This window comes from Oncorhynchus tshawytscha, linkage group LG23 (genome assembly GCF_018296145.1).
Source record: "Oncorhynchus tshawytscha isolate Ot180627B linkage group LG23, Otsh_v2.0, whole genome shotgun sequence".
NCBI lineage: Eukaryota > Metazoa > Chordata > Actinopteri > Salmoniformes > Salmonidae > Oncorhynchus > Oncorhynchus tshawytscha.
Window position 1 is genome coordinate 27,548,899 of NC_056451.1, and position 27,508 is coordinate 27,576,406.

At 45.5% G+C, this 27,508-nt stretch overlaps 1 protein-coding gene across 3 annotated transcripts in view; it reads left to right on the plus strand.

The window, feature by feature from the left end:
• LOC112235545 (integrin alpha-10-like) overlaps positions 1-27,508 on the plus strand; it is a 71,610-nt gene that overhangs the window by 18,829 nt on the left and 25,273 nt on the right. For all 3 annotated transcript variants that reach the window (XR_006079758.1, XR_006079757.1, XM_042305105.1), the window contains exons 3-7: positions 47-156; positions 299-387; positions 9,016-9,130; positions 9,301-9,428; positions 10,014-10,162. Coding sequence is in view for 1 of the 3 variants with exons in the window: in XM_042305105.1 (XP_042161039.1) it covers positions 47-156; positions 299-387; positions 9,016-9,130; positions 9,301-9,428; positions 10,014-10,162 (591 nt within the window). In the remaining 2 variants the exon portion in view is untranslated. The remainder of the gene's footprint in view (positions 1-46; positions 157-298; positions 388-9,015; positions 9,131-9,300; positions 9,429-10,013; positions 10,163-27,508) is intronic.

The window sequence follows — 27,508 nt, forward strand, 5'->3', positions numbered from 1 at the left end:
ATAAAATCCTCTTACCTGATTGGCTGTGTGTGTGATTGTGATGCAGGATGCTGGTTGGTGCTCCTTGGGATGGACCTTCCAATACCAGGAGAGGAGACGTGTACAAATGCATCGTGGGAGAGGAGAGGAGCTCCAACTGCACCAAAACCAACCTAGGTGAGAGACAACCACAGATCTAGGATCAGCTTACCCTCCGCTGATCCTAATCTTAACCATTAGGAGGAGAAACACTAAACTGACCATAGCTCAGCCTCTAGGGAATGTCATTAACCATCTTTCTCCTCCCTCTCTGTCTCAGGTGAGAGCACATTACAGAATGTATCTAGAAACCTGAAGAACTCTCATCTAGGAATGACCCTCAGTCCAGACTCACCTGATGGATTCTTGGTACGTTCTCTGTCCCATTGGCTGACTGGTTGACTGATTGATTGATGAATTGATTGAGTCAGTGGGCTAACATGGTCTTGAGTCTTGCAGACAACATGTGTTTGATCCTGGGTTACATATGGCTGTAGGAACTGAGTCAGTCCTGGAGGGATGTGGTGGGGGTGAGAGGAGGAGGTGGTGTGTTTGTTTGGTATGGAATTTTCAATGAGTCAGCTGGGGGTGGCCATGTTTAGAAGGAATTAACATTAGATGCCATGTCTGTGTGTGTTCAGAATCCCCCCTCATTATAGGGCAGCTTTTCTTACCATACATTCAAGCGCACACATACACACACACACACACTCTGGGCCACGTTGTCCTAGCAGAGTCTTCTGATCCAGGTATCTCCAGATCTCTATGGTTACAGAGGAATTACTGGGTGGCTGTGCCAGCAAGCAGCCACTCCTGTGTGTGTGTGTGTCTGCCAGCAGTTTGCAGCTACTCTAGGTGCAGAGTCAAACACAGTTCACTAATGCCAGGGCCAGCGCACCCTGTTTTTGCGTGTGTGTGTATTTGAACCCCTGTGGTAGGGTCTAAAACAGGATCGGAATGCAGCTCCGGCCCTTTGTAATGACAGGCCTACCAAAAGCCATAGCAGCTCTCGCCCTCCTCTCCTTCTTTCCTTTCTCTCATCCCTCTCTCACCATCCCTCCCCCTGTCTCTCTCTGTCTCTGTGTCTGTACTGGAGCTGTGCTGGGGCCTTTGGTAATGACAGGGTCATGTTTTCTCTTTCCTCCCTCCCTCCTTCACTCTTTTCATTTTTATTTTGTCTCCTAGTGTGTATGAATGTTGTTCCTTTTATCCTAGCTCTCCTCTCTCCCCACACTCCTCCTTTCCCTTCCGCTCTCTTTGGTTTTAAAGCCAAATAAATAGTATGCTTTGAAGACATCAATATTGTTTTGTGACTCTTCTGCCTCACCTCATTCACTACAATTGAATGCTGTTCATTGACTACAGCTCAGCGTTCAACACCATAGTACCCTCAAAGCTCATCACCAAGCTAAGGATCCTGGGACTAAACACCTCCCTCTGCAACTGGATCCTGGACTTCCTGATGGGCCGCCCCCAGGTGGTGAGGGTAGGTAGCAACACATCTGCCACGCTGATCCTCAACACTGGAGTTCCCCAGGGGTGAGTGCTCAGTCCCCTCCAAAAGGTTCTACAGCGGCAACATCGAGAGCATCCTGACCGGTTGCATCACTGCCTGGTATGGCAACTGCTCGGCCTCCAACCACAAGGCACTTCAGAGGGTAGTGCGTACGGCCCAGTACATCACTGGGGCAAAGCTGCCTGCCATCCAGGACCTCTACACCAGGCTGTGTCAGAGGAAAGCCCTAAAAATTGTCAAAGACCCCAGCCACCCCAGTCATAGACTGTTCTCTCACCTACCGCATGGCAAGCGGTACTGGAGTGCCAAGTCTAGGGCAAAAAGGCTTCTCAACAGTTTTTACCCCCAAGTCATAAGACTCCTGAACAGGTAACCAAATGGTTACCCGGACTATTTGCATTGTGTGCCCCCCCAACCCCTCTTTTACGCTGCTGCTACTCTCTGTTTATCTTATATGCATAGTCACTTTAACTATACATTCATGTACATACTACCTAAATTGGCCCCGACCAACCAGTGCTCCCGCACATTGGCTAACCGGGCTATCTGCATTGTGTCCCACCACCCGCCACCCCCTCTTTTTACGCTTCTGCTACTCTCTGTTCATCATATTAGCATAGTCACTTTAACGATACCTACATGTACATACTACCTCAATCAGCCTGACTAACCGGTGTCTGTATATAGCCTTGCTACTCTCTGTTCATCATATAAGCATAGTCAATTTAACGATACCTACATGTACATACTACCTCAATAAGCCTGACTAACAGGTGTCTGTATATAGCCTTGCTACTCTCTGTTCATCATATAAGCATAGTCACTTTAACGATACCTACATGTACACACTACCTCAATCAGCCTGACTAACAGGTGTCTGTATGTAGCCTTGCTACTCTCTGTTCATCATATTAGCATAGTCACTTTAACGATACCTACATGTTCATACTATCTCAATAAGCCTGACTAACAGGTGTCTGTATGTAGCCTTGCTACTCTCTGTTCATCATATATGCATAGTCACTTTAACGATACCTACATGTACATACTACCTCAATAAGCCTGACTAACAGGTGTCTGTATATAGCCTTGCTACTCTTTTTCAAATGTCTTTTTACTGTTGTTTTATTTCTTTACTTACCTACACGCACACACACGCACACACACACACACGCACACACACACACACACACACACACACACACATACCTTTTTTTCCGCACCATTGGTTAGAGCCTGTAAGTAAGCATTTCACTGTACCTGTTGTATTCAGCGCACGTGACAAATAAACTTTAATTTGATTTGAATTGGGATTAAATGGCTTTATTGGTCTGGTGCGTTCCAGCTCTGCTACAATACTCATGAAAACTGCCACCATGTCAACAACTTCTTCACCCGATCCCTCACACTCTCTCTCTTCTCCCTCTCTTTCATTTAATCTGTTCTCAAACCACAATTATATGCTTTTCCATGACATACCCCCCCTCGCTTATACCCAATTGTTCTCCTCATCTCTCTTTCACTCTCTCGCTCTCCCTCTCCCCACATCTCTCTCTCTGTCTCCCTCTCTCTCTCTGACTCTCTCTCTTTCTCTCTCAGGCCCCCGTCTCTCTCTCTCTCTGGTTCTCTGTCTGTCTTTCTCTCTCTCTTTCTTTTTCTCTCTCTCTATCGCGCTCTCTCTCAGTTCCCCCTTTCTCTTTCTCTCTCTATATCTCTCGCTCTCAGTTCCCCTCTCTCTCAGTCCCCCCCTCTGTCTCAGTCCCGCCCCTTTTTGTCTCAGCTCCTCCCTCAATTACATTTAATTTCAAAGAGCTTTATTTGTATGGGAAACATATGTTTATATTGCCAAAGCAAGTGAAATATATAATAAACAAAAGTGAAATAAACAATAAAAAAAGTTCCAATGGCTATATACCGTGTTGTAGCAAATAATTAAAGTACAAAAGGGAAAATAAATCAACTTAAATATGCATTTACGATGGTGTTTGTTTTTCACTGGTTGCCCTTTTCTTGTGGCAACAGGTCACACATCTTGCTGCTGTGATGGCAGACTGTGGTATTTCACCCAATAGATATGGAAGTTTATCAAAATTAGAGTTGTTTTCAAATTCTTTGTGGGTCTCTATAGTCTGAGGGAAATATGTCTCTCTATGGTCATACATTTGGCATGAGGTTTGGAAGTGCAGCTCAGTTTCCACCTCATTTTGTGGGCAGTGTGCACATAGCCTGTCTTCTCATGAGAGCCAGGTCTGTTTACGGCGGCCTTTCTCAATAGCAAAGCTATGCTCACTGAGTCTGTACATAGTCAAAGCTTTCCTTAAGTTTGTGTCAGTCACAGTGGTCAGGTATTCTGCCACTGTGTACTCTCTGTTTAGGACCAAATAGCATTCTAGTTTGCTCTGTTTTTTTGTTGATTCTTTCCAATGTATCAAGTAATTATCTTTTTGTTTTCTCGTGATTTTGTTGCTGTCCTGGGGCTCTGTGGGGTCTGTTTGTGTTTGTGAACAGAGCCCCAGGACCAGTTTGCTTAGGGGACTCTTCTCCAGGTACATCTCTCTGTAGGTGGTGGCTTTGTAATCAAAGGTTTGGGAACCACTTCCTCTTCGGTGGTTGTAGAATTTAACGGCTCATTTCTTGATTTTGAGAGTCATTTTTCCTAGAAGGTCAGCATCCCGGAGTCGCCTCTTCACTGTTGACGTTGAGACTGGTGTTTTGCGGTTACTATTTAAGGAAGCTGCCAGTTGAGGTCTTGTGAGAAATCTGTTTCTCAAACTTGACACTCTAATGTACTTGTCCTCTTGCTCAGTTGTGCACCAGGGTCTCCCACTCCTCTTTCTATTCTGGTTAGGCCAGTTTGCGCTGTTCTGTGAAGGGAGTAGTAAACAGCGTTGGACAAGATCTTCAGTTTCTTGGAAATTTCTCGCATGGAAAAGGCTTCATTCTTCAGAACAAGCATAGACTGACGATTTTCTGAAGGAAGTTCTTTGTTTCTGGCCATTTTGAGCCTGTAATCATACCCACAAATGCTGATGCTCCAGATACTCAACCAGTCTAAAGAAGGACAGTTTTATTGCTTCTTTAATCAGAAAAACAGTTTTCAGCTGTTCTAACATAATTGCAAAAGGGTTTTCTAATGATCATTTAGCCTTTTAAAATGATAAACTTGGATTAGCTAGCACAATGTGCCATTGGAACACAGGAGTGATGGTTGCTGATAATGGGCCTCTGTACGCCTATGTAGATATTCCATAAAGCTATTCCATAAAGCTACAGCTACAAAAGTCATTTATAACACTAACAATGTCTCTGTCGACCCCTTCCGGCGCCGACAGAGATGGCCGCCTCGCTTTGCGTTCCTAGGAAACTATGCAGTGTTTTGTTTTTTTACGTGTTATTTCTTACATTAGTACCCCAGGTCATCTTAGGTTTCATTACATACAGTCGAGAAGAACTACTGAATATAAGATCAGCGTCAACTCACCATCAGTACGACCAAGAATATGTTTTTCACGACGCGGATCCTGTGTTCTGCCTTTCAACCGGGACAACGGAATGGATCCTATGCGGCGACCCAAAAAAACGACTCCGAAAAAGAGGGAAACGAGGCGGTCTTCTGGTCAGACTCCGGAGACGGGCACATCGTGCACCACTCCCTAGCATTCTTCTCGCCAATGTCCAGTCTCTTGACAACAAGGTTGATGAAATCCGAGCAAGGGTAGCATTCCAGAGGGACATCAGAGACTGTAACGTTCTTTGCTTCACGGAAACATGGCTCACTGGAGAGACGCTATCCGAGGCGGTGCAGCCAGCGGGTTTCTCCACGCATCGCGCCGACAGAAACAAACGTCTTTCTGGTAAGAAGAGGGGCGGGGGCGTATGCCTTATGGCTAATGAGACAAGGTGTGATGAAAGAAACATACAGGAACTCAAATCCTTCTGTTCACCTGATTTAGAATTCCTCACAATCAAATGTAGACCGCATTATCTACCAAGAGAATTCTCTTCGATTATAATCACAGCCGTATATATCCCCCCCAAGCAGACACATCGATGACTCTGAACGAACTTTATTTGACTCTTTGCAAACTGGAATCCATTTATCCGGAGGCTCCATTCATTGTAGCTGGGGATTTTAACAAGGCTAATCTGAAAACAAGACTCCCTAAATTTTATCAGCATATCGATTGCGCAACCAGGGGTGGAAAAACCTTGGATCATTGTTACTCTAACTTCCGCGATGCATATAAGGCCCTGCCCCGCCCTCCTTTCGGAAAAGCTGACCACGACTCCATTTTGTTGATCCCTGCGTACAGACAGAAACTAAAACAAGAGGCTCCCACGCTGAGGTCTGTCCAATGCTGGTCCGACCAAGCTGACTCCACACTCCAAGACTGCTTCCATCACGTGGACTGGGAGATGTTTCGTATTGCGTCAGATAACAATATTGACGAATACGCTGATTCGGTGTGCGAGTTCATTAGAACGTGCGTTGAAGATGTCGTTCCCATAGCAACGATTAAAACATTCCCTAACCAGAAACCGTGGATTGATGGCAGCATTCGCATGAAACTGAAAGCGCGAACCACTGCTTTTAATCAGGGCAAGGTGACTGGTAACATGACCGAACACAAACAGTGCAGCTATTCCCTCCGGCTATCAAACAAGCTAAGCGTCAGTACAGAGACAAAGTAGAATCTCAATTCAACGGCTCAGACACAAGAGGCATGTGGCAGGGTCTACAGTCAATCACGGACTACAAGAAGAAATCCAGCCCAGTCACGGACCAGGATGTCTTGCTCCCAGGCAGACTAAATAACTTTTTTGCCCACTTTGAGGTCAATACAGTGCCACTGACACGGCCTGCAACGAAAACATGCGGACTCTCCTTCACTGCAGCCGAGGTGAGTAAGACATTTAAACGTGTTAACCCTCGCAAGGCTGCAGGCCCAGACGGCATCCCCAGCCGCGCCCTCAGAGCATGCGCAGACCAGCTGGCCGGTGTGTTTACGGACATATTCAATCAATCCCTATACCAGTCTGCTGTTCCCACATGCTTCCACATGCTTCCATTGTTCCTGTTCCCAAGAAAGCTAAGGTAACTGAGCTAAACGACTACCGCCCCGTAGCACTCACGTCCGTCATCATGAAGTGCTTTGAGAGACTAGTCAAGGACCATATCACCTCCACCCTACCTGACACCCTAGACCCACTCCAATTTGCTTACCGCCCAAATAGGTCCACAGACGATGCAATCTCAACCACACTGCACACTGCCCTAACCCATCTGGACAAGAGGAATACCTATGTGAGAACGCTGTTCATCGACTACAGCTCGGCATTCAACACCATAGTACCCTCCAAGCTCGTCATCAAGCTCGAGACCCTGGGTCTCGACCCCGCCCTGTGCAACTGGGTACTGGACTTCCTGACGGGCCGCCCCAGGTGGTGAGGGTAGGCAACAACATCTCCACCCCGCTGATCCTCAACACTGGGGCCCCACAAGGGTGCGTTCTGAGCCCTCTCCTGTACTCCCTGTTCACCCACGACTGCGTGGCCACGCACGCCTCCAACTCAATCATCAAGTTTGCGGACGACACAACAGTGGTAGGCTTGATTACCAACAACGACGAGACGACCTACAGGGAGGAGGTGAGGGCCCTTGGAGTGTGGTGTCAGGAAAATAACCTCACACTCAACGTCAACAAAACTAAGGAGATGATTGTGGACTTCAGGAAACAGCAGAGGAACACCCCCCTATCCACATCGATGGAACAGTAGTGGAGAGGGTAGCAAGTTTTAAGTTCCTCGGCATACACATCACAGACAAACTGAATTGGTCCACTCACACAGACAGCATCGTGAAGAAGGCGCAGCAGCGCCTCTTCAACCTCAGGAGGCTGAAGAAATTCGGCTTGTCACCAAAAGCACTCACAAACTTCTACAGATGCACAATCGAGAGCATCCTGGCGGGCTGTATCACCGCCGGGTACGGCAACTGCTCCGCCCACAACCGTAAGGCTCTCCAGAGGGTAGTGAGGTCTGCACAACGCATCACCGGGGGCAAACTACCTCCCCTCCAGGACACCTACACCACCCAATGTTACAGGAAGGCCATAAAGATCATCAAGGACATCAACCACCCGAGCCACTGCCTGTTCACCCCGCTATCATCCAGAAGGCGAGGTCAGTACAGGTGCATCAAAGCTGGGACTGAGAGACTGAAAAACAGCTTCTATCTCAAGGCCATCAGACTGTTAAACAGCCACCACTAACATTGAGTGGCTGCTGCCAACACACTGACACTGACTCAACTCCAGCCACTTTAATAATGGGAATTGATGGGAAATGATGTAAATATATCACTAGCCACTTTAAACAATGCTACCTTATATAATGTTACTTACCCTACATTATTCATCTCATATGCATACGTATATACTGTACTCTATATCATCGACTGCATCCTTATGTAATACATGTATCACTAGCCACTTTAACTATGCCACTTTGTTTACATACTCATCTCATATGTATATACTGTACTCGATACCATCTACTGTATCTTGCCTATGCTGCTCTGTACCATCACTCATTCATATATCCTTATGTACATATTCTTTATCCCCTTACACTGTGTATAAGACAGTAGTTTTGGAATTGTTAGTTAGATTACTTGTTGGTTATTACTGCATTATCGGAACTAGAAGCACAAGCATTTCGCTACACTCGCATTAACATCTGCTAACCATGTGTATGTGACAAATAAAATTTGATTTGATTTGATTTTGATTTGATTTGATTTACACTGTATTTTGGATCAATTTCATGATATTTTAATGGACAAAATATTGCTTTTCTTTCAAAAACAATGACATTTCTAAGTGACCCCAAACATTTGAACGGTAGTGTATGTTGAAGAGGGTGGAGCTCAAGCTGCATCCCTGTCTCACCCCACAGCCCTGTGGAAAGAAATGTGTGTGTTTTCACCAATTTTAACATTACGCTTGTTGTTTGTGTACATGGATTTTATAATGTTGTATGTTTTTCGCCCAAAACAGCACTTCATCAATTTGTATAGCAGACCCTCATGCCGAATTGAGTCAAAAGCTTTTTTGAAATCAACAAAGCATGAGAAGACTTTGCCTTTTTTTGTTTGACAATTAGGGTGTGCAGGGTGAATAGTCTGGTCTGTCGTATGGTAACCCCCCCCCCCTTTCTCAGTCTCCTACCCTCTTTCTCTATCTGGGTCTGCCTCCCCTTCACTCAACCTGCTGGTGTTTATTGGTGTGTTCAGTAGCAGACCTGACCAACACCCCAGTGGAGAAGTCAACTCTGTCCTTGTCTTGTGCCTCTCACTCTCACCAATAAATCAGTGCTAGCTAGGACCATATGACACTTGTGTACGTTATGTTACCTTTACAGGTAACATAACGTACAAAGCAGTAATAATAATCATGTGTGTGTGTGTGTGTGTGTTCCAGGCGTGTGCGCCCCTGTGGTCTCAGGAGTGTGGTACATCAGTCTTCAGTACGGGGATTTGTGCTTCTGTCAGCGACGACCTGGAACCTAGAGATACCATCGCCCCTACAGCACAGAGTAACTGCACACACACACACACACACACACACACACACAAAGAGTGGGTTGCATTTATGAACCCATCACAGCTGAATGGTAATGACTCAGTAGAGTTCATTTCATGGGGTTTTGGGGGTTATGTACTCTCAGCGTTCCCTTATGGATCCAATAATATGTTTTCTGTCCAGGATGTGCAACATACATGGACATAGTGATCGTTCTGGATGGCTCCAATAGTATCTATCCCTGGTATGAAGTCCAGAACTTCCTCAGTAACATCCTCAGCAAGTTCCATATCAGCCCAGAACAGATGCAGGTAAGATTGTGTGTGTGTGGTGTGTGTGTGTGTGTGTGTGTGTGTGTGTGTGTGTGTGTGTGTGTGTGTGTGTGTGTGTGTGTGTGTGTGTGTGTGTGTGTTTGTGTTTGCGTCTGTACATTTCTGTGATGAAATCCTAGGGATTCTGTTGGTTGAGTCTCAGTCAACTAGACAAGCCAGTCCTTTACACTGAAACACAACACGTAGTAATCGGATGAGAATGAATGGATGGACTTATGAAATGGCACAAGAGCTGGCCTAAACATGGGGGGAGACATGAGGGGAGAGGAAGTAGCAGTGGGGTAGAAGTTAGGGGAGGATGGGAGATGAGAAGGAAAGGGGGAAGAGGAGGGGGAAGATTAGAGGAGAGTGGGAGTAAGGGGTTTGGAGGGGGTCAGTAGCAGAGGGGTAGAGGTTTAGGTTGAGGATTGGAGAGGGAGATGGGGACAATAGAGGACAGGGGAACATGGGGTCATGTTCTATCTGTGGATATCCCACTGTATGCTCAACTTCATTGGAAAGACAGCCAGACACAATTATGTGTGTGGTTTTGTTTCTACCATGACCTTGTATGGTTGTGTTCAGGTGGGGGTTTTGCAGTACGGTGAGGTTGCGGTCCATGAGTGGTCACTGAGAGACTACCAGACAACACAGGAGGTGGTTGAAGCAGCTAAGAACATCAGCCGACAGGAGGGGCGGGAGACACGCACAGCATACGCCATCCACATGGGCTGGTACGTCTGTCAATCATTCATAAGCCATTCTCATTGGCTGGTCAATGTCTCAATCATAACTCACTCTGCCCTTTAACAATGTCAAATATTTCCTTCTTCTTTTCTTCTCTGTGGAATATGGAATCCAGCTGAGGCTGAGGGGTATAGAGGGGTCATAGGTCAAAACATAACAAACAGCTGTCTAATATGGACACCTGATATCTCACACCATAAAAGTTATCCTTTGAAAATCACATTCCTCCTTTATTAAACTCATACGCATATAGTGTACCACACCCGTACTCTACACACCACGGCTTTCATTCCCAATCACACACACCCGTACTCTACACACCACGGCTTTCATTCCCAATCACACACACCCGTACTCTACACACCACGGCTTTCATTCCCAATCACACACACCCGTACTCTACATACCACGGCTTTCATTCTCACACACACACACCCGTACTCTACACACCACGGCTTTCATTCCCAATCACACACACCCGTACTCTACACACCACGGCTTTCATTCCCAATCACACACACCCATACTCTACACACCACGGCTTTCATTCCCAATCACACACACCCATACTCTACACACCACGGCTTTCATTCTCACTCACACACACCCATACTCTACACACCACGGCTTTCATTCTCACTCACACACACCCGTACTCTACATACCACGGCTTTCATTCTCACTCACTCATACACACACACACGGCAGGTAATTGGGGAGTTCCTGTTTTCCAGCACATTTAAAGGTAAATGGTCAGGATGTGAGAAGGGCAGTTTAAAGAGAAGTCAATGGAAAGTTTAAAAGCAGTATAAAGGCGATGACTGGAAATACAGGCACCACCCCTGTAGACTGTCATTACCTTTCATCCACACCACCGCTACGTAAAACAGACAGCTTTCTTTTACTAATACTATTAACCAATGTTTTTCATCACTGAGCAAATTTCAGGTCAGCTGAGCGCAAAGTTGAATGGGAAAATTCTGTGCAACTTCCGGCATGCGTTTACTGTAAACACTGAGGCTGTACCCGTTTTAAGTTCGTTTTAACAGTGGTCAAGTAGGCTACTGTGACTATTTGATCATAATGTAGGCCTATCAGAGTGGTCTACCATCAAAAACTGGTGACTGAAAATGTTGTTGTGTTGTTTGATGCAAGAGACCACTTGACAAAATAAAATGCATTATTATTCCCACACCATTATTACAGAGAATCAGACAAATTATTGTCACGTTCTTCAAAATGAGCGGACCACGGCGCAGTGTGAATTGAGTTCCACATCTTTTTAATACAAAGTGAAACTAGAAACAAAACAACAAAAACAAAACAACAAAACTACAAAGAACGTGAAGTCGTAGTGGCCAAACACACTCACACAAACAATATCCCACAACCCAGGTGGGAACAATGGAGAACTTACAAGGAACGTGAAGTCGTAGTTGCCAAACACACTCACACAAACAATACCCCACAACCCAGGTGGGAACAATGGAGAACTTAAGTATGATCCCCAATTAGAGACAACGATAATCAGCTGCCTCTAATTGGGAACCATACCAAGCTCACCAACATAGAAACAGGAAAAACTAGAACACCCCCCTAGTCACACCCTGACCTACAACACCATAGAGAACCAAGGGCTCCCTATGGTCAGGGCATGACAATTATGCTAGCCTCTGCCTAATGGCTACTTAGCTTATTCAAGCCTATTTAAAAATACAACACAGATTTTCAAAGATGTCTAGAAATGCATACATTTTGTGCTCTTGTAGGAAGCAACCACTCCCCTATTGCTGACAACAGATTCTATATAACTGGGTTAATAACTCATTAACTAGCGAAGGATATGAACAAATGTAGAAATGTGCACATAGCTCTCACTTTGATCTCAAAACAAGAACATCTACTGACGACTGCTCATGCTGTACAAACAGTCCAGTTCAAAGTGAAACGCATAGACCCATATATGGTAATCGTCTATTTGCAAATATGCCTACTGCAGCTCTGATTGGTTATAGCGCACCGGTCTGTGTAGAGTATGGGCCTGAGTCGTGCCTGTTAATGCAATAGAATCCTACTCCGATGCATTCCGAATACAACAACATCTCTTGCAGAGTTAGATTTGTTTTGGTATGTTGTATTGAAAGTGGCTAATATTGCGTTGATTCGATCACAATTTCCACAGTAAAGGGAAACGTTGATAGTGTTAACTAACGGAAAACTCTAGAAAGTTGATTGAAGTTCAATCTCATGGTTCTCTGCGTGCTCTGATATTTATTCTGCACGGTCCAGCGCATGCGCACTGCACGCAGTTTAGAGGGGACATTGGTATTAACCCTTGTTTATGAGTGCTGGGTCAAAACGGTCATAGAACATGTCAGACGGACTCTGTCTGTCTGTCCGTCTGTCTGTCTGCCTGCCTGTGCTTGTTTTGTTTCTTGGACTTCTTGTACGAATCAAACACACACAGATGAAAAGATACCAGAGCTGGCATTGGTAGGAAGACTGACGGGGTTGGCTGTTGCTGGGTCAGCAAAGCTGCAGGTGTGGCCACTGTAGTACAGCCTGGTTAGCTCCTACAGCCACTGCAGCTGTACAAACACACACACGCACACAGTCACGCACACACACACACTCTGGAGGAGTGTGAGAAGAGAAACATCACTGGATACGCCATCGCAGAGAACACACACACACACACACATACACATACACACGCACACACACACACACACACACACACACACACACACACACACACACACACACACACACACACACACACACACACACACACACACACACACACACACACACACACACACACACACACACAGGGAGCAGTATAAGACACATAGAGGCTAAATGAGTGGTATAGGAGAGTAAAGCAGTCTATTAAAAGGGTATCAGCTACTGCCTCTTGCTGTGTCATACACATTTTACCCTGTGACACACACACACTCATGCTGTGTCATGACCACACACACACACACAAACACACACACACACAAACACACACACACACACACACAGACACGTTGTGTCATGACCACACTCCTGACAACCAGACCTCCCAATTAATACCACTCTCTCATCTAGCTCCTCCCCCTCCTTTCTCTTCCCTTCATCTCTTTCTCTCATTCTCTCTTCTCCCCTTCCACATTCTGTTCTCACATATGTCCCTCTCTTTCTCTCATTTCTCCCCCTCCTTCACTTTCTCTTTACCCCAGTTTTATCCCCCTGTATTTCACACAGTCTCTCAGCCACATCAGAGCTGGGCTCTTACCCACCTCTTTTTACTAGTGGATTTCACACTATTCTTTTATTTTTGTCTTTCTCTGTGTCTCTTTCTCGCTGTATGTCCATAGGCCCTGGTCTCTCTGCTCTCTTTAATTGGTCAAGTGGCAGCACAGTAATTGCTGGTTTATTCCTGCTTTATGTGTGTTTGTAATGAACTGTTTTTAAAAGTGTTTTCTCTCTTGCTCCACTAGTGTTCTAGAATGTTTATCTTCAGTCATCTCTCCTCTTCACAACCTCTCCTTATGTTACTTTTCCATCCCTCTCTTTTTCCTTTCTTCTACTACATCCTCCTTTCCTCCATCTATCCTCTTGTGCTTTCTTCTCTCTCTCCTCCCTCTCTTCTCCTCTCTCCCCTCTCCTCTCTCTCTCTCTCTCCTCCCTCTCATCTCCTCTCCCTCTCCTCTCTCCTCCCTCTCTTCTCATCTCTCTCTCCTCCCTCTCCTCCCTCTCTTCTCCTCTCTCTCCTCTCTCATCTCCACCCTTTCTCTCTCCCTCTCATCTCTCTCTCCTCCCTCTCTTCTCCTCTCTCTCCTCTCTCATCTCCACACTTTCTCTCTCCCTCTCATCTCTCTCTCCTCCCTCTCTTCTCCTCTCTCTTCTCCTCTCTCTCCTCTCTCATCTCCACCCTTTCTCTCTCCCTCTCCTCTCTCTCCTCCCTCTCTTCTCCTCTCTCTCCTCCCTCTCTTCTCCTCTCCTCTCTCATCTCCACCCTTTCTCTCTCCCCTCTCTCTCTCTCTCCTCCCTCTTTTCTCCTCTCTCTCCTCCCTCTCTTCTCCTCTCTCTCCTCTCTCATCTCCACCCTTTCTCTCTCTCCCCCTCTCTTCTCATCTCTCTCTCCTCCCTCTCTCCTCCCTCTCTTCTCCTCTCTCTTCTCCTCTCTCTCCTCTCTCATCTCCACCCTTTCTCTCTCCCTCTCCTCTCTTCTCATCTCTCTCTCCTCCCTCTCCCTCCCTCTCTTCTCCTCTCTCTTCTCCTCTCTCTCCTCTCTCATCTCCACCCTTTCTCTCTCCCCTCTCCTCTCTCTCCCCCTCTCTTCTCATCTCTCTCTCCTCCCTCTCTCCTCCCTCTCTTCTCCTCTCTCTTCTCCTCTCATCTCCACACTTTCTCTCTCCCTCTCATCTCTCTCTCCTCCCTCTCTTCTCCTCTCTCTTCTCCTCTCTCTCCTCTCTCATCTCCACCCTTTCTCTCTCCCTCTCCTCTCTCTCTCCTCCTCTCTCTTCTCCTCTCTCTCCTCCCTCTCTTCTCCTCTCTCTCCTCTCTCATCTCCACCCTTTCTCTCTCTCCCCCTCTCTTCTCATCTCTCTCTCCTCCCTCTCTCCTCCCTCTCTTCTCCTCTCTCTTCTCCTCTCTCTCCTCTCTCATCTCCACCCTTTCTCTCTCCCTCTCCTCTCTCTCTCCTCCCTCTCTTCTCCTCTCTCTCCTCCCTCTCTTCTCCTCTCTCTTCTCCTCTCTCATCTCCACCCTTTCTCTCTCCCTCTCCTCTCTCTCCTCCCTCTCTTCTCCTCTCTCTCCTCTCTCATTTCCACCCTTTCTCTCTCCCTCTCTCCTCTTGTCTCTGACTGGCTGTATAATTAGCAGGCTGTGCAGGGAAACGGTTGTTTTTAACCAGAGCGTTTCTTGCGGGTTCACCACATACTTTATATTTAGCTTGGTTCAGAGTTACGCCTGAAAATGACTGAGTTCACTAACACTGGCTGCACTAGGCATTGTGTGTGTGTGTGTAAGTGCTAGCAGACTCTACCCACTAAGTGTCCAGTGGTCAAAACAGGTCACCACCAGACAAACAGGGTGTGGTTATATGTTTGTGTGTACGTGTGTGTGCACGTGTGTACTTGTATGTGTACAAGTGTGTTTGTGTGTGTGTGTTGTCGCTGCACATCCTTTGTGTTTAGGATAGGTTGTGTGTCATGGTAACACCAGTGATGTGGTAGAGCTGTACTTTAAAAGGAAATGACCAACTGTATTTAATGACTAGACTGACTGACTGACTGACTGACTGACTGACTGACTGTCTGATTGACTGTGACTGACTGACTGACTGACTGTGACTGATTGACTGTCTGATTGATTGACTGTCTGACTGACTGTGACTGACTGACTGTGACTGACTGACTGTCTGTCTGATTGACTGACTGACTGACTGACTGCCTGGCAGACTGCCTGTCTGACTGCCTGTCTGACTGACTGTCGGACTACCTGTCTGACTGACTGTCTGATTGACTGTCGGACTGCCTGTCTGTCGGACTGTCTGACTGACTGACTGTCTGACTGTTTGACTGCCTGTCTGTCTAACTCATATATGGTCAAGTCTGGCCTGATTACGCCTATGGTTATTTGTCATTTTAGGGGATTTTTCAGGGTCTGTGTCACTATCCGTATCACACCCAATCTGTTTCATAAACAGTTCTTGGAAGCGATCACACACACGTCTTTGTCACTCTCCCTCTCACACCCAATTTCTGTTTTTCCCAACTGTGTTATTTAACTCTGAGGATCACTCTACATGATATATTATCTTCTTCTAGCGGCTGTTTATTTTAGATGTAGGGAAACTCTGTGTATACTAACTCTACCCTAATCTTACCTCTCTCTCTTTCTCTCCTCTATCCTCTCCCTCCCTCTCTTTCTCTCCTCTATCCTCTCCCTCCCTCTCTTTCTCTCCTCTATCCTCCCTCTCTTTCTCTCCTCTATCCTCTCCCTCCCTCTCTTTCTCTCCTCTATCCTCCCTCTCTTTCTCTCCTCTATCCTCTCCCTCCCTCTTTCTCTCCTCTATCCTCCCTCTCTTTCTCTCCTCTATCCTCTCCCTCCATCTCTTTCTCTCATCTATCCTCTCCCTCCCTCTCTTTCTCTCCTCTATCCTCTCCCTCCATCTCTTTCTCTCCTCTATCCTCCCTCTCTTTCTCTCCTCTATCCTCTCCCTCCCTCTCTTTCTCTCCTCTATCCTCCCTTTCTCTTTTTCTTCTCTACCTTTCTGTCTTCCTTTTGTACCCACATTCCTTTGCTCCTCTCTTTCTCTGTTCTGTCTTTCCTGCTCACTCACTTGTTCTCTCATCTCTCATCTTATCATGGTTCAAGGTACGACCCAGGTGCAGACAGTGTTGAAGAAACAAAAGTTTATTCTTTCAACAGGGGCAGGCAAATGACAGGTCAAGGCAGGCAGGGGTCAATAATACAGAGAGGGTGTAAGGTACAGGACAGCAGGCGGGCTCAGGGTCAGGTCAGCCAGAGGGCAGTAATCCAGAGTAGAGGCAAAAGTGCAGGACGGTAGGCAGGCTCAGGGTCAGGTCAGGCAGGAAAGGTCGAAACCGGGAAACTAGAAAACAGGGACTATAGGAAAGACAGGAGCAAGTGACAACGCTGGTAAAACGAACTGGCACAGACAGACAGAAAGCACAGGTGTAAGTACCCAGGGGATAATGGGAAAGATGGGCGACATCTGGAGGAGGTGGAGACAAGCACAAGGACAGGTGAAACAGATCAGGGCATGACACATCTCTCTTTTTCTCTTTCTCTGTTCTGTCTTTCCTGCTCATTCACTTGTTCTCTCATCTCTCTCTTTCTCTTCCCTCTCCTCTCCTTCTCCCACCTTTCTCTTCCCTCTCCTCTCCTTCTCCCACCTTTCTCTTCCCTCTCCTCTCCTTCTCCCACCTTTCTCTTCCCTCTCCTCTCCTTCTCCCACCTTTCTCTTCCCTCTCCTCTCCTTCTCCCACCTTTCTCTCCCCTCTCCTCTCCTTCTCCCACCTTTCTCTCCCCTCTCCTCTCCTTCTCCCACCTTTCTCTCCCCTCTCCTCTCCTTCTCCCACCTTTCTCTTCCCTCTCCTCTCCTTCTCCCACCTTTCTCTTCCCTCTCCTCTCCTTCTCCCACCTTTCTCTCCCCTCTCCTCTCCTTCTCCCACCTTTCTCTTCCCTCTCTCTTTCTTCCTTCTCTCTCCCGCTCTCTCTGTAGTAGTCAAGGTCTGTGAAGCACTTTACGTAGTGTGGACGATGAGTCAAATCAAATCAACTTCTATTTGTCATGTGTGCCGAATACAACAGGTGTTGCACAGTGAAATGCTTACTTACAAGCCCTAACCAACAGTTCAATTTTTAAGTAAAAAATAGGTATTAGGTAAACAATAGATAAGTAAAGAAATACAAAATAAAAATAAAACAGTAAAATGACAGTGAAAATAACAGTAGCGAGGTTGTATACAGGACAGGTGGTACCGGTACAGAATCAATGTGCGGGAGCACCAGTTAGTCAGGCTAATTGAGATAATATGTACGTGAATGTATAGTTAAAGTGACTATGTATAGATAATAAACAGAGAGTAGTAGCAGCGTGGGGGGACAATGCAAATATTTCGGGTAGCCATTTGTTTACCTGTTCAGGAGTCTTATGGCTTGGAGGTAAAAGCTGTTGAGAAGCCTTTTGGTCCTATACTTGGCGCTCCGGTACCACTTGCCATGCGGTAGCAGAGAGAACAGTCTGTGACTGGGGTGGCTGGGGTCTTTGACAACTTTTAGGGCCTTCCTTTGACACCGCCTGGTATAGAGGTATATGGGCCCCAATGATGCACTGGACCATACGCACTACCCTCTGTACAATACCCTCTGTACACTACCCTCTGTACACTACCCTCTGTACACTACCCTCTGTACACTACCCTCTGTACACTACCCTCTGTACACTACCCTCTGTACACTACCCTCTGTACACTACCCTCTGTACACTACCCTCTTGAAGCTCTCAACCTGCTCACTTTCTTATCTGTATCTTTTTGAAACTGCATTGTTGGTTTGGGGCTCGTAAATAAGCATTTTACTGAAAGGTCTACACCTGTTGTATTTGGCGCATGTGACTAATGTCGTGTCTTTACTATCATTAACTGAAGACTGATAGTTTTTATCAAAGATTCTCTGTAATTAGTATTACGCGATTAGACTGATTAATCATGTAACCGTAATTACTAGGAAGTCGGGGCACCAAGGAAAAATTACAAAGTTTACAAAGATTACAAAGTTATCATTTCCTAAAATAACTTTTCTGATATTTTATCTGATCAATTAAGTCTTCGAATTAATTAATTATTTACTTTACCTCACGTTAGTCTCATTACAAACGTCGTAAATTGTTGGTTATCTGCACGAACCCAGTCTTCACTATGAGTCTCCATACATCAATTGTCTCAAATCATTTATTTATTACTAACTAAGTAATTCACAGAAATGCATAAACAAACAAACAAACAAGGTAAATGTGGTTACATGAAATGAGAATGTGCCCTAGTGGGCTAAACCAGCATGGCGGCTTGTTAGACAAAAGGGGAAGTGGGGGTCGACTAAGAAGTCACTACAGAGTGATAATTATAACAATTGAAATGCTAATCCTTTGCACATGAACGCTCACTAATTCGGGAACAATTACAATCAATATATATATTTACGCTCAGTGTGTCGTTTTGATCGCTGGTGAAAAGTTGATTTATTTTGTAGAATTGTCCGTCTCTCTCTCTCTCTCTCTCTCTCTGTCGTGGTTATAGTGGAGAGTTCAGAGTGACATTCATTCGTTCCGTTATAGAATGGATGTTTCGGGGGTTGTTGTTCTTCGCGTTCAATGATACTGAATTCCTAGCTGCAGACTAGTAATTAATATCAGAGACTTTCTTATTCTGTCGGTGTCGATAGTCTAAGAGTTTAACCACGCGGTATGGTTAAAAGATTCAGCAATATTCAGCAATGGTCTACAACCTTTGCACTCCCGTGATTGAGAGAAACATGGTCTGCAACCTTTAGCCATCTCGTAATTGAGGTAAGCTCGGTCTGCTGATCGAAAACCCGAGTGGGAGTTTTATTCTGAAGGCAGAAAAGGGCTGTCCCAGGAAGCCTGACCATAACTGGGCTCAGGGGCGGTCCTCTGATTTAGTTAACTCCATCCAATCCCCTTTTTGAGTTTTCCTTCATTAAACAGTCCAAAATCATATTACACAATTTTACAAACAGTATCATACTCACTCATTCATCTTATACAACAATTAGATGTAAACCTCATATCTGAGGCTAATATATAAACAGCGTTATGGTAATGTGTCCACACCGTCTCCCATGGGCTTCCCCAAGTTGTGACAAACGGACCAGTTCGTATCTGGATTCTTCACCGATCTTTTATACTTTCTCCGGAACATGAAATTTGTTCGTACCTCAAGTTCTGTGAGGAGGAAGGAATTGCTTTGTTCTCTATAAAAATGTACTCTGCCTATACTGTGTGTCCATAAGGAGATCCTCAGGAATTTACGACATCTCTCTGACCACAGCAACCTAGTTGAAGGAGGCAAGGGGGAGGCAAAGAGAGGAGGATGGGGCTTGCTATACCCAAAGAGGCCAACGTCATGACGTCATGCCCTGGTGGTTTGGATCTTGTTTGTCCTGCAAGTTACAAATCAAGATAAAATCATGAACACGTGATGTCCTGTTTGTAGATCATCGTTACGTGATGTCCTGTTTGTAGATCATCGTTGCAGTCCCCTCTGGTGGTTGAACTTGGTAGGCTTCTCTGAAAGCGGAGCAGTCCACCACAAGGATGGCAGTTGATGTCCGGTTGGTGATCGCCTTTGCGGTCCCTTCTAGTGATGTACCTTGGTAGGTTCCCTGGAAGCTGTAAAGTACCCCAGGAAGGGCCAGGGGATGTCCTGGTTGGTGATCGCCGTTGCGGCCCCCCGCCCTCTGGTGGTTTACCTGGTAGGCTCTCTGACAGCGGGGCATGCCGCCACAAGGATGGGCCGTGGGTGTCCGGATTTGGGGTCGCCGTTCCGGACCCGTAGTCTGGTTGTCGTCCAGACTGAAAGATCTGGGCAGTAACTTAGGCAGATGTTAACAACGTGCACACACTCATGAAATATATATAATTACATTCATTCCCCTATGAGCGCCGTTGTGGCACTAAGTGATAGTTGTATGGGGACTTTGTTTATGGCTCTGTCACTTCCTAAGTGTCAAAGGAACTGAACCGAAAAGGAATGAAAGCATAAACAAAAGATATACAAAATATATTTCTCACACAAAAATCATCTAATTGGACTGTATTCTATATATCATGGCATTGTCTCTAATGCCATATCTAGGGTTTTCCTACTTGGTGTGTTGCTTAGGCACTATCCTAAGTTGATAACTATATGATAAGTCTACAGCTGTAAGGCACTAGTTTTGGGCAGTCTACAGGGATGACCTATGGACTTCTGGGAAGAAAACTGGTGAGTGCTGTAGAGTCAAAGGCCTAGAAGTAAATGTTCAACTTCACTAAAGCTGGTATTTTGCTTGGACCCTTAAGTGATCCTAGCATAAATCCTAATTGGATGTTCCGTTGTGCATGTGCGTTTATGCTTACACAAGCGTGCATGTCATGGGAAGAAAACCAAGTATCCTGGCAGATTACAACTTGTCCAGAATGAGTCTGACGTAGTCAGGTAATTTTCAGGTCAATGCCTGGAGGTCAGTCAGAATTGGTGTCGAGGGAGCCTGTAGTAGTTTTTTACTACAAGTCACTGTGTCTTCCACAATTGTAGTGGTGATAGGTATGAAGTCAATTTTATAGCTATGTTATCCACGGAGGAGCTAACCTCACGACGGAAGTACTCTAAGTATTAGACCAGTCATACGTGGTGTGATCGTGGTTAATGATTCTAATAATTTTCCTCCTGAATGGAGGATTCTATTTATTAGTGACGTGTGTTAACCATTGGAAGAGTGCACTGGAGATTCCCTTCCACATGTTGCACTCTGAGTAACTCCTATGTCGCTATTGTCAAGGGTAATTTGATTGGTTAGATCTCAAACCTTCTTACTGATTGTAGCTAGACTGACTGTTGCTGGTATTGGTACTGGTGCTCAAAGGGACCAGTTATCGTACCGATTTATTCTGAAATATTATACTACCGGAACACATGATTGGAGCATTTTACTAGTTGTATTGCAGTTGAACCTACACATGGCAAGGAATGATTATTGTTGCCATTTGTTTTGTAGGTGGACAAGTCCACTGGACTTCCTTTACGACCAGTGTGGTACACCTCAGTACTATCTTAGATGTGTTCTAAGATAATCCCCGTCTAGGGGCCTGTCTGCTCCTCACTGTTCTCATAGGGGAGTTTACAACTAGATTTGATGTATGCTCTGGCGGCCTCGTACGTTGTTGTCCGTAGTCTCGACCCCCCCACCGGCCTCAATGAGGCTCATCATGGGTCTGGGCTACTATTCCCCACCTACCATTCCCCACCGGGTGGTGTTAGTGTCTGAGGCGCAAACGAAAAGGTCAGACCCTATGTACGAGTTGTCAGCGGCCGCGTTGTTATGAGGATGGCTGTAACCTTTCAACCAAATCTCCTGGTGTTTGTGATTCAACACCCTCAGTGGCTGTCGAGGTCTGTCAGTCACCACCGCGTCCGCGTGTGGCAACCTCTTCAGTACCTGCGAACTGAGACGAGGATATCGGTCTGTGATATCGCAAAGTGTTTCACCAGTGAGAGTCATCGGGTCAGTTGCTGGACTGACGCCATTAGTATCATTGTAAGGGGTGACAGTCCCCCACAAAGTGGAAGGTGTATCATCGGAAGCAGAGTATACTCTGCGCATCGATGCTTTTCTTGCTGAGACGGCCGCAATGCTTGCCGAAGTGTCTGAAGGGCAAGAGGAGTTAATCTCAACTACCGTATTGCACGACTGCAAGGAGGAGGGAAGTTGCGTATTCACAGAGACAGCTGGCTCGAAATCATGAAAAGAATGGTCAATCAAGTTGGCTGATGGAATGTGTCGAGATATCGTAATATCTCCTTGGATTCTGCCCCAAGAGGTTTTTAAACATCTTTTTCCAAAGGGCTGCTTTCGACAGATACCCCTCGTGAATGACTGCATTGCAGCTAGCGTTAGGGGAAAACAGTGTGGTCAATGGAGGAGGCACGGTGGCCTGTGACCATACCTGTTGGTTTTCCAATCCATCAATGGGAGTAACCGATTTATCAAGTCTGCTCCAAGTAGCAGGGTTACAGTTTTATACACAGGGTGAACGAGCGATACGTCCTTGAAGTGTAGTTTCAGCATGACTCTCAATGTGAGAGGCGAGGTAGTCTGAGTGACCCCTCGAAATGTAGTGTCGCATCATTCCACTTTTAACCAACGTTTAGTTGGCTTCAAAGCCATTTTGAGATTATCAAACAATGTTTGAGAGATGAGTGATATTGTCGCACCCGAATCAATTAGCTCATGACAAGTTAAGCAGTCCTCCAGGACTGTTTCCAGGTATTGCCCTTTAGATTTGTGGTTAGTGGACATATTCCCCACAAAGTGTAGTGGTCGTTCGCAACAACGTGATGTGTCATTTCTGTTCAAGGTGGAAGCAGATAGACTTTTTCGATTTTGAGTGGGCTTGGCTTTAACGAAGCGTTTGACCTTTTTCTTCTCAACCTTTGTATCAGAGTCTATAGACAAAGCCCGGGGGCTTGTTTCTTGATCAAGCGGGCCCTGGAGAGGGTCTCGAGTGAGAGCGGGAGAAATTTTAATTTTAACGTCCTTGTTATGGGTGTTAATTCCTGCGGACCTGGTGTCCGGTAATTCCCCGTCTAGTCCTTGTGACTTATCTATTACCCTTTTCTCAAATTGTTCTCGCTTTAGTTCTTCCTGTAGAGGAACTTCTGGATTGGTCTATGTTTGCATCGTCCTTTGTTACCCTGGTGCTCTGACACTTTGTATGGGTTGGGTGCAGGAACGTAGTGAACAGGTCGATTGTAGCGGTAGTCATGTTGATGGCGACGTACTTTACAGGTATTTTCGACCTCAGAGGTTATTGGAATCATGGTTTTGTGTTAGAAACTGTTGTTGTATGTCATCTCTCAACTCTCCAATACCTGCTAATGCACCCTCTAACTGGAGTGAGTGCTCCTGGTCAAACTTCACAACCAAGTGGTCAGGGCTCTTAGCGTTGTGAACTTTTGATGCCTCAAAAGCTGTGCTTGCAAGCTCTCTGAGGCAAGCAAACGTGGGCGGCAGGGCCCAAGTAGGTAATGAAGTTTGACAGGAACATTTGTTTAAAAGGTAACAGGACTTCCATGCCTGTTTCAGTGAGTAGGCCAAAAGTAAGCTGAACGAAGCCTATGATAGTAAGCTTGTGGGTGTTCGTTCCGAGCTTGTTTGACGGTGTTAGCCAGTAAGCTATCGTGTTTGCGAGTCGCAAAACCACTGAATTCTAATTTCAAAGCTGTGGCAAGTTTAGTGTAGTCATTTAGCACGTGTTGCTGTTGTAGACGAATGAACCTTGTCACGTGTCTATTCGATGTTCGCTTCAACAGGTAAACCCTGTCAGAACCTGTAGCGTTCAGGTAGCCATCCAACGCGTCCTCTATGTCAGCTAGGAACGTCTCAGTATCGTTTGGCTGACCTGGAACGGGGTCAAAGGTGGGGAAATTCTTGATGAGTTTGTCAAGGTATTCTGCGCCAAGCGGGCGGAAAGGGTTGGCTTCATCCTGTGGAGAGATTGGGGCCGAAAGGCCAAGAGTAGAAGCCAAACCTTGTTGTTGTTGGCCAAGAGGCGCAATATTACTCAGTGCCGAATGGCCAAGAGGAGAAGACTGAGGGACACATGAGGGAGGCAATGTCTGAAACCTATCATCATTCTCCTGTGAGTACAGGGCTCCGGTTTCTTGGATTCGTAGTCACCCTGTAGAGCGTGACCATTCTGGACTTCCTCCAGATGGTACCTAAGGGTGGTATTCTGCTGCATTGCAGAGTCCACTTGTGCGCTTAGAGTACTGATTTTGGACACGTGAGTGTCACATTTGCTCCTTCCGGGCTCAAACTTATCTGTCATGGCTTGCAGATAGAGGTCTTGAGTACGAGCGAGAGATTCAGTGATGAGATTTTCTCTGCTTGCTTAGAAATCAATATTTCCATCTTCATCACCTGAGTTCTCTCATCATTCATTTGGTCAACGACCTGAATGAGTTCTGCTGATTTGCTATCCAACTTTGTCATTGTGTTCATTAACTGATCGTCTTTGGTCTGCAGCGTTTTGAGTAGAACCGTGTTACTTTGAGTAACATTCAACAAAACTGCATGCATGTTATCAAGTTGAGCGCTCCTGTTTGTAGATAACTCTTCAGATTTATCTAGTCTGGCGTGAACATCATTGTATTTAGTTTAGGCTAAATCGAGTTATTCCTGTAGCATATGATTTTGTTCCTATAGAAGACGATTTTGTTGAAGAGCTTGTGCTTGTTCATCATCATACGTTTTTGCAATTACATTTAATTGTTCAGTTTTCAAGCGCAGTTCCATAGCTAGCAGAATTTTTCCCTTTTCTGCATTTGTCATTGTTTTCCTGGTTCTCTCCACCTGTCCCTTTATGTCTCCCATTACCTGCTAGTGCTTCAGCTGTGCACTGCGGTATTGGACAGATGCCATTCTTGGGTGGCAAGACATCAGGGCTAGACTGGAGAGAACCTTTATGAGGCCTGTGCCCGATGGTTGATTTTGGAAAGCGTTGTTGTCTGCTTTTCCACTAATGGCATAATTAGGGTTGGTATCGGTGCTGAGGTCAGAGATCAATCCATTTGCGGGTGGAGGTTCACTAATTATCGGGCTAGTGGGGACTACCCCCTCTGGTAGCTTGCACATTATTAGAACATTTTGAAAGGAAAAAATATTTTTCCTAATTTTCCAAAGTTTGGTTTTGGAATATATTGGGAGCTGCAAAGACGCTTTTAATCTATTTATAGATTAATGAACCATAAGTAATGAACCATAAGTACTGTGGAAGTTGGACATTAATGAATTTGCAAAAGCAAATTGAATTAATCAATGATAATGATTAATCATACCTGGATAGGCTATCTGGGAATTAAACTTTAAATTAACCTGGGAAGTTGGTTCATCTAGGTTACTATTGCAAAGCTTAAAGTGTCTCATTTAACTGGAAGAACCTAGAAAGGTATGTTTGACAATTAAAATAAATTAATTGAATGAGACGATAATACCCAAGCAATTGAAATTGCTGGATTATCATAAAGATAATGTTAGGTACATTTACCACTATGGTACACTTTCCCCTCAGGCCACAGCCATATGGGATTCCCGCTGGAGGCGGGACTGATTGATTGTGCTTTGCAGAAGCAGATTTTACTGATTGATCAAATTTAATGAATAATCAAACCTGTATAGGCTATCTGGGAATTAAACTTTAAGTTCACCTGGTTAGTTGGTTCATCTAGGTTACTATTGCAAAGTTTAAGGTGTCTCATTTAATTGGAAGAACCTAGAAAGGTATGTCCGACAATTTAAAAAAATAAATTGAATGAGACCCAAGCAATTGAGATTGCTGGATTATTTTAACGTGATCCACGTTTGGATTTCCAACCCTTCTTTTCAGAGATTCACCACCACAGGAATTGCTTTGTTCCTCAAGAATTTACGACATCTCTCTGACCACAGCAACCTAGTTGAAGGAGGCAAGGGGGAGGCAAGGAGAGGGGGATGGGGCTTGCTATACCCAAAGAGGCCAACATCATGACACTAATAAAATTTGATTTGATTTTGATTTACAGCCCCGTCGATGAGAATGGGGGCCTGCTCGGTCCTCCTTTTCCTGTAGTCCACAATCATCTCCTTTGTCTTGATTAAGTTGAGGGATAGGTTGTTATTCTGGCACCACCCGGCCAGGTCTCTGACCTCCTCCCTGTAGGCTGTCTCGTCATTGTTGGTCACCAGGCCTACCACTGTTGTGTCGTCTGCAAACTTAATGATGGTGTTGGAGTTGTGCCTGGCCATGCAGTCGTAGGTGAACAGGGTGTACAGGAGGGGACTGAGCACGCACCCCTGAGGGACTCCAGTGTTGAGGATCAGCGTGGCAGATGTGTTGCTACCTACCCTCACCACCTGGGGGCGTGAGTGCTACAGGTCTGTAGTCATTTAGGCAGGTCACCTTAGTGCTCTTGGGCACAGGGACTATGGTGGTCTGCTTGAAACATGTTGGTATTACAGACTCAATCAGGGACATGTTGAAAATGTCAGTGAGACATCTGCCAGTTGGTCAGCACATTCCCGGAGCACACTTCCTGGTAATCCGTCTGGCCCAGTGGCCTTGTGAATGTTGACCTGTTTAAAGGTGTAGCTCCCTTCAGTAACCACGAGCACAACCGTTCCTTGATTTTAACTGGCGGCTTTATTCTGTAGTTTTAGTCAGAATTATCACCTTCCGTGAGAACTATAAAGTAAATGAAAAATACAGTTAAGCACACTCTTACAACCTTATCTTACGAGTGACTTATTAGCTTGGTATAACTCTGAAGTGCTTACATACATAACAGTTTAACCGGCGTTATAACGGGTTCAGATTAAACACATGAATAAAGGAAAAAATACCTCATTGGCTGCTTATTACAGAAGGGAGGAAATCAAACTTCACACTTATTATTCCTGGCATGAATTCACACTTCATCCTAACATACACTTTTCAACCTTTATGAACTACACCCGATGACATGAAAACTTAGCTAACGCAGCGCAGGATTGCTTTCCCTCCAAAAGTGTGTTGCTACAATAAGGATCCCCGTTACAACAGTATTAGCTACGTAGTTCCGCTTGTATTATCATTTTCCCCGCACAGCGGACACGTAAACAATTCAAACAAAAGACAACGACATAACCTGTAAGTCTAACTGTCAGTTACACTCCCACCAATCACCGGTGATTTCTGTGAAAGGGGTCTGCAGGATTCTTGATCGGCTTCCAGGAGGGTGACTGTCTTATGGATGGGCCTCTCCAGATAGGTGGGTTTGGTGATGCGTTTACTTCTCTCATCTAGGGTTGAGTCGCTGATCAGTAACTTGAATCTTCTCACCCGGCCATCCTGTCCCGGGTACACTTCTGTAACCTTTGCCAATTTCCACTGGTTGCATGGTGCAGTATCATCTTGCAAGATGACAATGTTATTAATCCTTGCGTTTCTTCTGTCTTTATTCCATTTCTGTCAGTGCTGATTGTTCTGAGGTATGAGCACTCTCCATAACCTGAGG